The 16,406-nt window shown below is 41.7% G+C and overlaps 1 protein-coding gene across 1 annotated transcript in view; it reads right to left on the bottom strand.

The window, feature by feature from the left end:
- Window positions 1-16,406, bottom strand: part of ADCY9 (adenylate cyclase 9) — a 102,292-nt gene that overhangs the window by 35,014 nt on the left and 50,872 nt on the right. Inside the window, exons 3-7 of the mRNA XM_055706628.1 lie at window positions 13,414-13,518; window positions 8,905-9,122; window positions 4,095-4,197; window positions 867-1,075; window positions 547-556 (exon numbers count right to left, since the gene is read on the bottom strand). Coding sequence (XP_055562603.1) covers window positions 547-556; window positions 867-1,075; window positions 4,095-4,197; window positions 8,905-9,122; window positions 13,414-13,518 — 645 coding nt within the window. The remainder of the gene's footprint in view (window positions 1-546; window positions 557-866; window positions 1,076-4,094; window positions 4,198-8,904; window positions 9,123-13,413; window positions 13,519-16,406) is intronic.

The raw sequence follows: 16,406 nt of genomic DNA, 5'->3' as shown, positions 1-16,406 counted from the left end.
CGAGGGCACCAGAGAGGCTGAGGCGCAGGGGTTGCAGGGACACGTTTAAGAGCCCAGGACTCGGGGACTGTGTGCTGCCAGCTGGGAAGAGGCAGTGTGAGGGCTGGCACTGCCTGGCACAGCCCTGCAAAGCCGCCCTTTCTGCAGAGACAAAGTAGTGCCCCTTCCATTTTCAAGCAGCAGCTGACTGTCACACAGCCCCGGACTCAGGGGAAATGCTGAATTCCAATTATGTGTCAAACAGAGAAAACACAAACTATTTGAGTATTAAACCCATGAAACCTGAAATAGAGATCATTAAGAAAACTAATCTTGAACAGACACAATGGGACTTTTGCAACTTTAAGAGTGTTTGGTTTGTTTGAAAAAAAAAAAAAAAAAAAACCCCACCAAAACAAAAAGGGTTGCTCTTGGCATTTCTGATCAATTATTTCAGTTTTGACACCAGCATAGTGTACTTCTGTGTAGGAATTTAAAGGCTGGGGTTTTGGATTTTTTTTTTTTCCTGAAGGACAGAGGACAAGTTTTCTGTTTTACTTCCCTCACTCTGATGGCCCTGTGTGGGGAGAAGATATACAGTTGCGTGTGGCATCCCTTGCAAAAATAAGCAGGGTCAGGCATGGAATGCAGATTCTGTTTCCTTAAGTGGCCTCTACCAGAGTCACCTTTCTCTGCTACAATTTCTGCAGCTAGACCTCTCTTTGCACAAGATCTGCTGCAAGACTTCTTGGCTTCACTAACACTGTTCTCCAAATACTACAGACCATCCAAGTGAGTTCCTGGGATGCCGTCAAACAAAATGTTCCCAAGCCAGCCACCATTTCACTTCTCACTGCTATTTCAAGACTTTCTTACACTTTATTTACCTAATTGAGATGACAAGGGACAGCACCTCTAGCAGGATGGCAATGATGAACACGACGACTGCTGCAGGTGGTGGAGGGGATGCGACCATCCCGTGTTTCAGGAAACATGTGATTGAGAGTATGAGGAAGACTGTGGTGGAGAGGAACACATCCAGGAGCGAGCTGAAGGTAGCGCTGGCAAATGTCTTCACTGGAGCATTCCTCATAACCTGTGTGGAATACAGTGATTGAGGGAAGGGATGAAAATGAAGAAATACTATTTTGCTGAATTCAACTGTACCATAAGCAGCAGCTCACAAAACCAAATAAAGGAATACAGATCTTTTTGCCACTTCATTAACCCAATGTTAGTACTGTTTCGAAAGAGGTAACAGAAGAGGTAGTTCAATGGCTATCACAGCACCCTGGGAACAAGTCTGTGTTGGAAAAAAAACACTGGCAGCACAGCCCCTGGGTCTGGGGTGATTTTTACAGAATATTATGATACAGAAATAGCCATATGAAAACTGCCTGTTCTATGCAAAGAAACATAAACCCCATAATTACTAGCAGATAAAGCTATAAGAAGTTTTCTTCAACGATTTCCATTTAAAATAATAATAGATTTTACAACAAGCCTTTTAGCTCTCATGGTTCTTTAAGAAAACCCTCCAAACACCACTCCACAGGAACAGTTACTTGCCTGTGGCAGAGTTCACATCTCCCTTTCAGACCAGCAACAATCAGGACGCTGTGTAATCTGAATTGATCAGAGCCCAGGACACCAAGTTCTGTTCCACCATAACCCCTTACCACACATTCCCATCCCATCTTGTCCTGGCCCCAGTGCTCGTGCAGCTGTGCTGTGTGCTGCTTTGGCCAGTCCAGCTGAAAACTAGATCATGAGCTCCACATCCTGGCTTACTCAGATGAGCCCCGTCTTATGAGTGTTTATATCTGCCCAAGGGACCACAGAAAGCAAGTTCCAAAGAAAAACATAAAATATATTATCAATATCACCATGAAGTAACCCAGTTTGAGCACTCTGGTTTAATTTGGAAATTTCTTTTGCTCCTCAGAACACTGTCTGTGCTACGCAATATTGGGAAATGAATGTGTTCCTCATTTGTATCTCTCTGCAACCTAATAAATTCAGCCAGCATCATTTCAGTGCCAAAATTACCTTTTAATTTGAACTGTAGCAGAATCCTGTTAGTCCACACAAAGTCACATAAATTGAATTAAGAAAAGCAGCGCTATATCCTAAAGTCACAGCACAAGAGATGCCCTAATAGTGTGAAGTAGTGCTTTAATTTCCAAACAAGAACAGGCTGAGCAAGCTCTTGGGAAGTGGAGCCGCTTACAGAGAACAATCACACACCAAGCATGCAGCTGGTACTGTGTAATTAGAGGTGAATTCAGTGGTGTTGGAAGTTACTTTTAGCAAGTTTACTGCAAGGCAATTAAAGAACCAGCAGCGCTGACAAATCATTTCACTCTCCAAGAGAAGATTTTTTCGTTGTTGCTATTGTTTTGGACCAGTACAATGCTCATACTAAGGCTTTAACAGGTTTTCACCCCAGCGCTGCAGAGTTACTGTTAAGAGTGAAGATTCTCATTTCCAGGGAGGTTTACACAGTAATTTTCAAATCAATAGCTTGCCACTAACCAAATGCACAGACCACATTCCTTCTCCTTCTATAAATTTCCTACATATCCACATTAATTGCTCAAACTGTATATTCTTGACTATCACTGCTTTGCTTCTCTTTCCAATCTCTCCATCGGAAAAAACCCGATTTATTATTTTCTGTATAGTTCGTGCAAATTTTGCAGGCTGTACCCCACGGGAAGTTTCTCCCTGTTGCTGCTGCATGAGTTTTACTCAGAGATACCACTAGAATACCATGCTGCAGGGTGAGTATGGAGCTTCTGAGCAAACTCAACTGCAACGCAACTATGCTTCCCTTTGTGTAAAAAAAAATAAGTTAGGTCTCATTTGTAAACACTGGAAAACAAGCAAACAGGGATACTGCTAAGGACGGTGTGGCAATGCTGCCCAGAACAGAAAGCAGCCCATGAACACAAAGCAACAAGCAGCAGCAGCACAAACCCTACCTGCCCTCAGATGTAGGGGACACGAGGAAGAAAAGAAATCAACACCTACATTTATCACGATGCAATGCTGCCAGACAGATGACCAAACTAATAGCTCAACGCTACTGGAAGGGAAGGGCCCATTCCCCTTCCTGCTGCCGGACACTTATCTTGCACTGGCTTTGGCGCCTGCCAACCTCTCTGTGAGCTGCTGGTTCGATACAGCAGAGAACAGACCCAGACAGAAAAAGAAAAGCTCCCAACAGAAAAACACAACAGAAATATTTTAGGCTAGGCTAGTAAAATGAACTGGCTCACAGCAGGGAAGCCTAATAAGCACCTAATAAGCCATCAGAAGGAGCAGGGAGGAGTAGGAACAAGGAAGGTAGAGCAATTGCCCTCTTTTGGCAGCAACTTTTCAGCTACTTGTGGAAATGCAGCCTCAGTTAGTACTGACACCTAATGATGCTACATGTAAACTTAAAATGTCTTGCTAGTTCATACCAACCAGGCAGGAGTATCTACTGGCACGGAAAGCCTACAATGTTATTAGCTCCCAAGGGAATTAAGGACTGTTTACACTCAGTGCAGAATCCTGAAGAAAGCACTAAGTTCCCTACAATTTACTCGCTGTTCCTTACAATTACGCAGTGTTTTGAACTATTTCTGAATGCAGCACACTTACGGAACTTAGGACATTTGAGTTCAAGAGCAGGTTTGGGTTTTGCAGGGATAACCATGAGGCTCTGACATGAACAAGAATCAAACTTAAAGTTACCATTCTCAAATTTAGGATATTTGATGAGAAGGCAAGTAGCATTTGGTACTTCACTTTCATCTTAGCATGGTTCTCTGGCCTGCCTAAAGCCTTAAAACATTAACCTGAAAATGGAGAAAAAGCAAGTCAGAAGTAGTGTGTCTTGGCCAACTGTGAAAATGTATGTCCAGCCCAAACGTTGGACTAGACTCAGGGCATGGCACAAGACAGGTAAACTGGGAGGAGACTGTTTTCAGAGGTAGCAATACCAAGAAGTAAACCACATTTGACATTTTATGACCCTTGTCACCAACTGCAACGAAATATGTTAAAAACAACAACAGACAGTTGCTTAGACAGATTACAGAAGGAAATCAATGCCAGGAGAAACACACCTCTTCCTGATAGCTCGTCCTGTAGGTCATCTCCAAATCCTGATCCAAGAAGTTCAGGCTCAGCTTGTTAATAGGCGGTTTAAAGAAGTAGTCTTTCATGAGGCTAAAGAGAAAAGATGGTAACAACATCAGTGTATTCCACCGCAACTCTTTCAGAGCCCCCCATTCTGTGGCTTCTGTTTCTAGGGATGCTGGTGCATGGCTTTGAAGTTCCTGTAGCTTTCCATCGCTCTCCATCACTGAGGCACCTCCTTAACCACATCAGTTGCTCAGTCAAAGGAAATACCTTACAGAAAAACGACAGAGCAAACTTTCATACTTTCAGGAAGAGACTAACAAGTCCTTCCAGAAACTGAACAGCTGTAACTGCAGATGACTACAGATAATGGTAACATAAGCCAGTAAATAGTAAAGGTTAATTGCTGCTATAAGAGGCACAACCTTAGGAGACGTGTGGCTGTGGGATATTTGTATCTTGGGTGGAATTCAATAGTTTGAAACAAGCCAAGGATGACAAAGGTGACAAATCATTAGGAAAAAACCCAACGCGTTGTCCATTTTCGAAAACTGCACTTTCTTGTTATTTCAAAGACACAACTGGGAACATTGCCTTAATGATCTGGACTGCAGAGAAATGGGACCTGAGGAGACAGAGAGCTTAAATTTACTTCTGCAACTAAAGATTTGAAATCACCAGAACTGGAAACAAAGGCACTGACAGACAACGAAACTAGCTCACTAGGACTAATGAACCAGGAGGCAGCAGCTGCCAGAGGGTGTTTACGCACTCCTCCACCCTCTTCCAGCATCAGGTGCAAAAAAAAACCCCAAACCATAAAAGAGGCCTTGGCCATTAAACAGGTGTTTCTATTCCCCATCCTCTGGAGCAAAAACAGAACATTTTTTGAATTTTACATTAGTTGTAAGAGGTTTATGAAAGAAGTTTTCTAACAACAGCTATGGCACTTGATCTGCAAACCTTTTTTTCAAGTAGGTGTCAAAGAGCTGAAAGGACTCCACTTAACAGCGCAGGGAGTGCTTTTGTGCCCCATGGTTGCAGAGTAAGGTCATGCCTGTTTCTACCATATATTGCAGGGGTAGCCCATCACCCTCTCTTCTGTGCAGTCCTCATCCGAGACTTCAAAACACAGGCTCTTGCTATGAACCTTTCAATGTCAAGCAACTGATCCCACTTGTTATTACAGTGAACTGTTTAAAAATTGCTGTAGAGTCTGAAATGGGGCAGCTTCTTTGCAAGCGTTATTCCCACCTTGAAAATTGTAGCACCGGAGCAACAATTAGTGGGCTATTTTCAAGCTGGTAACTCTAGAGCAAAAACCGGAGAGGCACATGAGATCAAATTCTAAGCAGATGAAGAAGCTGAAAGCTCCTACAGAGCTACTCTGTGACAGAATTCTTTTTTTCAGGGGGTTTGCTTTTGGGTTTTTCTGTTTATTTTTTATGAATACTTGGAAAAGAGGTATTCTGGAAGTACAAGCTCCCCAGCACAAGATGACAGGTGGGAAGCATTTTTTTCTTGAGATGCAAGACTAACCAAACACACATTCCTAGACTGAAGTTCAAGAAGACAAAAGACATGATACTTTATAACCTTTAAACATTCTGGCTTTGGCCAATATATTAAAAACATCAGGATACTCTGAAGGAATGATAGGGCAGATTCACTCGAGCCCCCGTTCTCTCACTCATTCCTCATCTTCCCTCCCTCACCTCTCAAGACGTTTCTGAAAATGCAAAATATCAATTTTGCAAACTTTTTTTCTTTAGGAAAAAAAAATATTGTCGAATTCACTTTCTTCCTCCAGGGGAAGCTCAACAGAGTATGTTGACGTGCTGGAGCTGCAATGGCCTAAGGAGGTAGGAAGAACAATGCAGTTTGCCAGTGCTGCACAGAACAGACGGCATAACACGACAAAACAAGGGTGAAGGCAGCATTTCTGGTGTCAGCCAGCCATACCGTGCCAGTCCAGCTCCATCTCAATAGTCGTCTGTCTCAAAGAGGAAGATCCCAGTTTAGTTGACTAAACACAGTCAAGTACATAATCTGCTTCCCGGGAGGCGTGTGCCTCCAAAGCACAAGTGATTTCTGTTTTCCCTGAATCAAGCAAGACTGGGAAGTGGGAGATGAAAGAAACAATTTTTTAAAGTATTTAAACAGGAAACTGACCCAAGGAGGGGATGAAGGACTGCACAGAACCTAGCTTCTAAGGCCAGCTTCGTATTTCCCTGGGACTCTGCTCTGTAAGTCTAAGGAGATCATTTGTGAGTACTGTCCTGATTAGCACCTGAGGACTTGTTTCTTGTACTTCAAAAGGTTTATAACCTAAGGTTTATGTAATTTTTCTTGGAAACAAAAATCTAAAAAGTGAGAATCCATTGAGGGCAAGCCCAGTGAAATTCAGTTTAAACATTTTGTACTCTTGCACTGTGGTTTTCTTCTATAATACACAGTGACATGCAGATTACAACGAACAAAGCATGTAATTTTTATAGTGGTTGTAGTCAAGCCAGACTCAAAGCTCAAACTATACACTGTTTGCCAAATATATATAATCAAGTTGTAAGAAGATGCAAACTAGTAACTTGGAACTAGATGATCTTTAAGGTCCCTTCCAACCCAAACCATTCCATGATTGTATGACTCTATGAAAAGGATTCTTGTATAATGTTATCAATCCAAATATACCGCAGTAACACTGGCTTTATTATTATTAAAGATAACTGGAACTGTGCTGAGGTATCAGCTCCAAGGTGAAATCTCAGCAAGCAAAGAAACCAATAGCTGCTCATGAAACTCTCAGCCACACACTTAAACCCTAGAAAGAGGTTGGGAAACGAAAAATATCACCAGCATCCAGCATTTCCTCCTAGCTAGCCCTAGGCAGCTTCCTAATCTCCGGCATCCTCCCTATGACGTTTAACTCTTCCCAGCTGTACAGGAAGCCTGTGTGATCAATTTATTCACCTTACCACCGTATCTGGGTTAGGTACTTTCTGTTAATAGAAATTTATATCACAGATCAGAACAGCAGCATCGTGCGACACAGTGGGAATCACTGCCCAATGCTAGAGGAAGCTCACGCTTCGCGGCTGCATTTGCAGCAACATAAACCCAACGCAGCAAAACTCCAGTATGACCATTGCGAATGGAGTTTCACCTAAGACGATCAAGGGAATGTTCGGACTTCACTCTTCTCCCTGGGAAAACTCAAATTTCCCATTCAAACATCGTCCCAGATACTAGATTTGTCGAGACCAACAATATATGTTTTACAGCAGGGGATCAAGACTGTTTTTAAGATTACTTATTACGTATAACTTCACATTAACAAACGTTAAAAAGGATTAATGTAGAATGGTGGGCTTAGAGCATTTTGCATAGAACTAATTAATCAGAAAATTATTTTTGGAAAGTTATGTTTACATGAACTGAACTCAGCAGAGAAGTTGCCTTGGCAACAAGAAATGGCCTACTTAATATGGTAATCATGATATTTAATTGAGACCAAAAAAAAAGCTAGGCTTTGACTGATGTCAAATCACAGTCCTACTTTTTCCTTTTTCCAAATCAGAAAGATTTATCCATTTTGTAAGTGGAGGAGGAAAGCACCAGAAACACATGAGCTTGAGCCAGGTACCTTCAGCAGACAAACAGCATAAATTAAAGTACTTATGTAACTCAAAATTTGCAGGATGCTAGTTACATTTTAAACGAAAATCCAATTTGTTCTTACTGATTTCTGCCAACATCTGGACTCTCCCAATCCATCTGTCTTGTAATATTTGGAAATGTCAGCTAAACACCTATTCTCTGTCACCAATGACATGCAGAGAAAAAAAAAATTAAAAAAGGAACTTAAATTTTAACTGAAGTTGGCCACAGGAGTAAGGTAATCCGAAAAAATATACAGAAGGGACTGGAGAGGGACTGCTGTCCCTCCCTCTCACTTCTCTCTGCTTTAGTTTCATGTTTTCAGTAAAGACAACAGTGTCCCCGTTCCAAGCAGCCTGGAGTCTATACGAGCAAACAGTTTCAAGGATATTTAGATAAAATACCCTCAATTTGAGTGGAAGCAGTGAAGCAAAAATAAGAATAGCCATAAATAATAACAAACTCAAGTTATTTGTTTAGTTGCTCCAGTCAAGTCACTGCCATAATAAGGGAGATATGGTTGTGTGTTTACAAAAATCACACACTACTGAATTTTGGAGAACGTATTTTCTTCTGCCCAAAAGAAGTACTTTTTGTTTGAAACAGAGAGAGAAGCTAACTTTACAAAATGCTGTAAGTAGGTAGTAGGCCCATGAGGATTCACTCTATTAATTTTGCTTCCAAGCCCAGTATGACTTCTAGGTATTAGTCACATGTTATAGAAAAATCTGAGCTTTGTGGTTCAGATTTTATGTTAACACTTTTAATTGCAGAGCAAGGTAGATACTATGCACATTAAAAGGACTTTTGAACATGAAGATAAGAGTTCAACTTCATCAGAAATCATTTAAAGAGTATTTTTCCTTTTTAAAGACTCAACTGAAGAATGACTGTACACCATGGAAATGATGAAAAGCCTGGCTTTACATATTCCTGAGCAGAATGCTTCTGACATCACATTCCTACTGTACTTTTAAGCAGAATATAGATAGACTAAGATCAGAAAACATATGACGTTATATAACAGTAATTACTGACAGGAAACAAAAGGCACACAAAGATTAAAGATATGGGACCCCTGTTTACTGCCTTCTCGCCTGTATACAATTTTACATTGTCCAATTCGATTTTCCTTACCTGTCTTCTTTAATCACATCCACAAAGTGAGCATCTGTCTTTTCTCTGATGTTTTTAAACCTCAAAGGAAGGAGAGCTGATTGATCCAGACTCACTCCACCCCATCTTCCTTTCTCTTGCAACATTTCGTAAAGTGAGGTTTGGCTGTTGCTGAGCTTTTCCTCCTGTGGAGGACTCAAAAGTCCATTCTGAGTCTTTGGACTGTGTCCTCCTGGAGCCTGAATGACAGAAAGCAAAATATACATGGGGAACATGAGTGGCTGAGAAAGTAGAAGGGATTTCATGGAGCAAAAGTTGAAAGACGTTCTTCCCTCAACATACCAAGCTGTTACCTGATCATGTCAAAGATCTAACTCCACCTGCCTTGAAGCCACTCACATCTTCTGTAAGTGCATGCCTACTTAGGTGTTGTCTTTTTGCTTTTTATGTACCATGTTTCCAAGGAGCAGAAAACAGAATATGTTTTAACACGAGCAATGAAGACCAACCACAAGCCCAAATTTCAGTCACTCATCTTAAGGTCAAGACTCTTCAAAAAGGCTTTTTAAATACCTACTTAAACTGTGCTATCTTTCCACAGGTCATGAGACAACTTACTCTGCCAGCCCTTGCTGATCCTTCCACTGGCAGCTACAGCCTTGCTGCTTCCCCAGACAGAGCTTCCTCCTTTCTCCCACCTGTGGGAACAGCCCTTTTGCACATTTCACCATCCTACCAAAAAAAATACGCTGTAAATTAAACTATGTTTTCTTCACTAAGATGTACTACTTCTTTCTGGTTTTCTGTTGCCTTTGTATTAATTAATGCTGCATTTTTGAAGTTTGACACCAGCCTGCAGCACAGCTTAGGTACACAGTATTATCAATTCTGCTTTCACTCACTTGAGAACACAAATTACTTTTAACCACAAATTATCCTATTTTCATGGAACCTGAAGTTCCTTCTTTTACATTTTGTTTGACCTAGACCAATATGCACTGAAGCAATTCCAAAAAAAATTAAACAACTAAGCATGGTTAGAATGAAAATGAACTGCAGTTAGTCAGGATCATTTTCAAATGCACACATGTATCAAACTTAGCATATCTGAATGTTCATCTTCCTCCCCCTGTATCTTATCATTTATCACATATCATTTATCCTCATCCTGAAACCCACTCATGACAGAAGTTTCTTCATTTCTGCCCATACAGCAGTCAGCACAGCAGTGACAAGCTCCTCCAGAAGACTATTCCTGGATGCCACCACAGTGACCATAAATAAATACCATAAATATCACCACCCCAACCAAGCACTGAAACATGCTACTTAAGATTGTAAAATCAACTTAAAGTTAAGAAATATCTGGTTTCTGGCTGCCCATGCAAAATTAATGCAACCTCCTTGTATATCTATCCTATAAAGCAAACGAGGCACATGAATATAGGCAGGTAGAATGGAAGGTGCAGGCATGACCAGTGAAGGTACAAGACTAATGGAGCAGCAGGAGAACGTCACCTCGTGCAGGGCAGAGTCATAAAGTGCTCGGGTTTGGCTGCCAAGACCTCAAGAGCTAAAGTCATAACAAGGTGTGCTGGAACAGTTCCCTGGAGCTACAGGAAAAGCAGGAGGGAGGTGGGCTGCGCTTCCCCTTCCTCTTGCCCAGGAGGGACGCAGGATCCCCACCCTGCGGGCTGCCCCGACGGAGGCGTGAGCCTCTAGAGCCACGTGCTGGGAGCCAGGAGATGAAAGGATTCCCAGTCTAGTCCCTTCTACCACTCGCAACAGTTGTTTTGGCAGCTTGCAGGTGTTCACAGCACAGTGACAGCAGCTGACAAAGTAGAATAGGAAATTTAGTAGTTATGTTGGTGTGCTGCCAATGTTTTGCTAAAGACTACAATCAACAGAAGAGAAAGGTGATTTCAGCAACACATATCTCGGCAAAAGCCGACCAAAACTCCTTGGACTGGAGAAGTGCTTGCATATGACAGAAGGGCACTCTCCTGGTAAGCCAGAAGCACAAAAACTTCTGACAAAGTTTTTTCTTTTTTTTTTTTTTTTCTTTTTTCTAAGGGAAAACATTCAGCAGGTTCAGAGCAAGCTGTAACTTGTTAACTGCCACCGTAATGGGTTACCTAGCCTACCCAGGGGGAACATGGCTCCAGAGCACAAGACGTGCTGCAGTGCCAGCGCAGCCTCTCTGTGTTTGAGATGAGGGGTACTACTGCAGGCAAGCCAAATCCAACAAGGTGCTAGAAGTGAAGGATCGTCGTCGTTTGTTTTTTAAATTTGTGCTAAAGATTATATTTGCTCAGAGCACCTCCCAGAACAACTTGAGGCCTAAAAAAGTCAGTTAGCACCTTTTCTTTTTTTTCTAGCAAAGAATCTTCCTCCTTTTCTCACCCCTGCAGCAGATGTCGTTACTTGAAAAGCAGTAACCGAGAGAACACAATTTTTGCTATGAGCAGCTCAAATAAAAGATACAGACTTCTGTGCACTGTCTTCTTTCCCTGTCTGTTCTTCAAGTTCATCTGAAAAATGCAGCAAAAATTTCTGCTCTTTCAGAGAAGGTCAGCATGGACTTCTCTTGGCCTTCTCTCTTTAGCTCCTTGGCAAAGGCTCAAGTCCCTAAGAAAATTCTTCCCTTTAGTCAGCTCAAGGTTTTCCTGTGCTGTCTCCACTCTGCTAATCTTAACAGGAGGGGATTAGAGCATGAAACTGCTTGTGTATAAGGAGAAAATCCCTATTTATTAAATGTTGTTAGCTCCAATGTTACTGTGGTTCCTGATGCAACAGGCTGTACAGGTTTTTTCCAGCACTCAGAGGTTTGATGCACCATGTGACAGTTTCCTCTTATCAAGAGACAGGGAGGCTCCATAGGCTGTTGGGAACCACAAAGGTCCAAGGACATTGTTAGCAACATTCCCTCACGACAGGGGACACAAGTGCTGCAGGGCCAGGCGCAGCAACCTGGCACAGGAAGGGAACAGACCCCAGAGACTGGGCTCTTCTTCCCAAGAAAGCTGAGACTGCAAAGAAGATTTGGAAATCAAATGCCACGGCAACTTCGTGGATGTAGCTGTTCTTTAAGCTTTCAGTTAAACAGGCATCCCAGACTTACTAGATAGCCACTTAACTGCTCCAATTTTTTGACTTGACAATAACCAAACCAAATCAAAGGAGGACATTTGGTCTCCACTAGCACATTTCTTCACATCAGTCAAATTACAGACATTTTATTTAGCACTGTACGGACCTCTTCTAAGCCAGGTTAGATGACTTGCTAACTGACACACGTGAAGCTAATATAGCTGTAGTATGAAGAAACCCAAAAGGATAGTTCTATTGAAGACATCATATGACACTAGGCAGCTGACACCTAAGGAAAATCTCTGTTTGCAGTTGGTTGCTGGAGATCCCTGGCATGTGGGCAGAGGCAGCCTGGGCAGATCTCCCACAATGTTTTCTGACTTGAAGATCTCACGCTGTTTTGAGACCAGTACCTGCTGGCTGCTCTGCTCTGCTCTATGTCCCTCAGGGCTGTAGGGCTTATTATTTTAGTTTTTTCTTGGGCTATCTCCTAGGAACCCTGGCACAGAACATGGTCTACTGTGTTCACAGTCCAGAACGGCAGTCCCCGCTTCTGAGCTTACAATTTAAGCATAAGAGATGACAGGTCAAATACAGACAGACAGTAGTGGGACAAACACAGATCAACGTAATAGCTCATCAGTAGAGTAAGCGCTGGCAAGTTTTTCAGCTAGCTCTGTATGCGAGACGAGTTGTAAAGACTGATGTGAAGAACAAGATGGCTATCTGCAAGCATGTTTATAAAGTGATTCTCCCTAACTTATTTGAAAATACAACAATCAGGTGATGAGCACTGGTATCCAGTCTGTGTTTACGCAGCAGATTAATATCCAGGAAGGAGTGAGAGGCGACAGGCAGAGCAGAGAGGCTACGAAGGCCACGAACAAGATGACAAATTGGCAGCTTCTGGTATTGTAGAGGAAGTAGGTGGCTTCAGTAAGAATATCTAAGCAACAGGCAAGGAAAGCCCTCTTGGCAGCAGCATGCTGAATATGGAAGATGCTGTATTTGTTGGTCAGAAAAAGGATGCAAACTGACTTAAAGGCTGTGAATTTCAGCTCTGTGTGTGAACAGGAATGACTGTCTTATAGCTATGATGCAGAAGACATTGGCAAGACACAGGTGTAACTTGTAGCTAGGTGGTGTTAAGGGACGGAGAGCATGGTAGTCTTGTTTGTGCCTCTTCCTTTGGGTAGATAGCATAATTAAAAGAGTCCAAGTTTTAGGTCCTTCTCACTACCAAACTGGGCCCATAAAATGACTAATAATTTTGAAAATTTGAGGGGGAGACTCAACTACATTTTGGAATACAACCACTCAAAATCTAAATCAGTTCTGCTGCTTAAAAGCTTGAATAAAGGAACAGCAAGCGAAAACGAGAAAGCTAACTAAAGCAGAGAAAAAAGGGCAAAGGAGGGAAGGGATAAATACTTAAATTACCTTCGTACTGTTTTTATGCTCATCCTGACAACCATTTTGGATAGCTCCTTCGTCTATGCTGACATCGCAGTGGGGAGCAAGGGTGGTACTACATGAAGGGCAAGGCTGCAATGAGACAAAAAAATTTTAGCCAGGAATGTTCTGGTGTCCTCGCAGTATTATGCAATTTATAATTCGGTCCACTTGTATACTTGCAGCATGGTTAAAAGATAAACAAAGCTACAGAATGGGAAGCAGGGAGCAAAATTTGACTGGAACAGAACGCACCATTTCAAAAATAAATCAGATTTTCTGTTCACTGAAGCTAAACCTAACTCAGGAAAGCTTATTGAGTATAAGATCACAGATATACTGTAATCACTGCACACCAGCAAAGGGCCTCCCCAAGAAGAACGGAATATTCTCTGGTAAGAGAAGCGCAATTTTTTTTGCTTAAAAATTTGCCTGCAAAAGCATCTGAATGGCATTATGAGTGAAGACACAGCACAAAATGCAGCAAAATTCAAAAAAAGCACAAAACACCATGATGCATTACAAACATTACTGCAAAATGAAAAGCGAAAAAATCTGAAACTAATTAAGAGAAATACTTTTTCATATAGTGCTCTAAGACAGTAGCGTGGAACTCAGGCTATCGTACATTGTTGAAGCCAAACAGCCAGCAAATGTCAGAGGAAACAAGGAAAGCAAAGACATCAGGACTTGTAATAGTTGGAGGTTACGTATTTTGGAAGCAACCTAAAATGGCACACTTCAGCTTTTAAAACAACCTAACCTAAGAGTTAAAATGTGATCCCCTTAAGGGGAATTAACCCCATATCCATGTCTTGCAAGTTTTTTGTACTGTTCTCCAGTGCTGGCAACGTACAGGCAGGATCCTGCATCAGAGGGACCCTGTGTCTGATCCCTACTGGCAGATCCCCCGCTCTGGAGATGGTCTACTGTTACCAGACTTGCCAGAAGTCTACTAACGGGTACAGAGATAGCAGTAACGGGCAACAGCATACTAAATTAGGCATGCTGTACTAAATTGCGGTAGGTGAGTCACTAAACACCTCGATAAATTTTCCAGCTAGCAACTTGAGCCTTCTGTCCCAAACTCAATATTCCATGTCCATTTTATCTGTTCATTTTGGACTCGGGAAGGACTCGTTCAAGCCTCTGTAGTCTACCATTCTCCTGGTCCGAAACCACAACAACTTCTGCCTTCAGGTCCGCTCCCAATTTCAGAGACTAGCATCTAAGTCTTTTCAGAACTGACTTTTCACCCAAAGTCCCTTTTCCGTCTCTGGCATCACACCTGAAATTGAACAATGTGGCATGTTTCATTTTCAAGTCGTTACAGTGCAGTATTTCTCTAACCCATGCTTCCTGTGACTGCTGATCCACCTCATCACTCAACAATGCCTCTCAAAGGGCTTCATGAAGACTCTGAGCCTTCTTAGCAGCCAGCACACCATCATATCTGCTCTTCCTCAGGAGCGTGGTCCAGGTTCAGGCACTGAAATTACTGTGAGTTTCCTAATCTGGCATCAGATAAGCAAGTTACATCCAGTTCTGAACCTGCACAGTCTGAACAAATACCAGCACACTTGAAGAAACTATTAAGTTTGTTCTCAAATGGTCTTGTTTAAAAATAATCTAGGACATCTATTCATCTATCATGAATGCCTTGGCCACTCTGGGGAAGACAACATTAGATAGCTTTAAAAACTAATATGACAATGGGCTAATGAGCCTTCTGTGCTCCTAGGGTGTGCGTTAGTAGATTTATCCATGGCAAGTGTCAGTTGATGGTAATAAAAACCAAATACCTCTAACACAAAATAAAGAAAATACTCCCTGTTTAGACAAAAAACTCAGAAAAAAAGTCCGACCTTTTAAGAAGTGGCAGAAGTCCATCTGACTTACCCCATGAGATAAATCAACATCATTAACTTCATTCTCTGTTGCAGACATTCACACAAGCTCAGTGTGTACGTGACCTCATCGTGATGAATAATACATTAATGCACTTTCAGCAAACATCAAGACAAGCAGAAGTACTTTCTGTTTTCATACCAGGAGATGATTAAAACATTTTTACAACAGCTTATTATTCTCTGTCAAGTAAGGGATTTTATAAAATATTACAAGAAAAATAAACTGATACCAAAACCACTTAAGCAGTTTACAGTGCTTTCATTCAAAATATCACCTGCTATTATAGATTTACTTATAGTTTTTAGCCTCTATCTTCACCATTTTAATTATGTACACACATTTTATTGATAGCCAACCTGCAACAAGGATTGCAATGAAATTAACAACAGATATGCTGGAGGAGAGGAGGAAATACAATTCCTTTCATGGACCAATTACTCTTGCATTCCCCTGCCTGACTTTCCTTAACAGATCTTGTCCGCTAGAACATCTGTTCAAGCCCAAAATGTGAAAGTCATCCTTTGCATCCAATATGGCCACTTATTCCCTTTAAAACAAAAAAAGATATTCAGCTTGCCTGTAATTTTGCCCCTCCTACTTAGTCTCTTTTGCAGAGATGGAGTCATCTCCTCCCACACTGACACTGTTTACAGCTTTGTATTTAAAACAGTTGGCGTGTAAGTCATGATTCTTTTACAAATTATTATCTCCAGACCCTTCCAGCAAGTTGCAGGCTTTAAAAAACCCCCACAAAACAACACAAGAAAAACAAACCATAAAAAAATGTAAAAAAGAAACTCACTCCTTTTCAAAAATTGTGCATGATTTGTGATTAAATTGCACCATTGTTCTTTATGGGAATTTTTTAATATGCTTACATTTATATATTTTAAACACTGCAAGACCTACTTCTAGCATGGCTGGCAACTTAAACGCTCCTTGAAAGCTTGACCCAGCCTTCTCCGTCCACAATCACTCCAGGAACAGGCTGCCCCGCAGAGAGAAGGATGGTGCACATCTACACTCAAAAGTGTGCTGTGGAGTCTGGAATACCTGTACCTACCCACGCT

This window comes from Falco cherrug, chromosome 4, assembly GCF_023634085.1.
Source record: "Falco cherrug isolate bFalChe1 chromosome 4, bFalChe1.pri, whole genome shotgun sequence".
Classification (NCBI taxonomy): domain Eukaryota; kingdom Metazoa; phylum Chordata; class Aves; order Falconiformes; family Falconidae; genus Falco; species Falco cherrug.
Note: the sequence above shows the minus strand (reverse complement) of the source record. Positions and strands in the feature narration are given on the sequence as shown.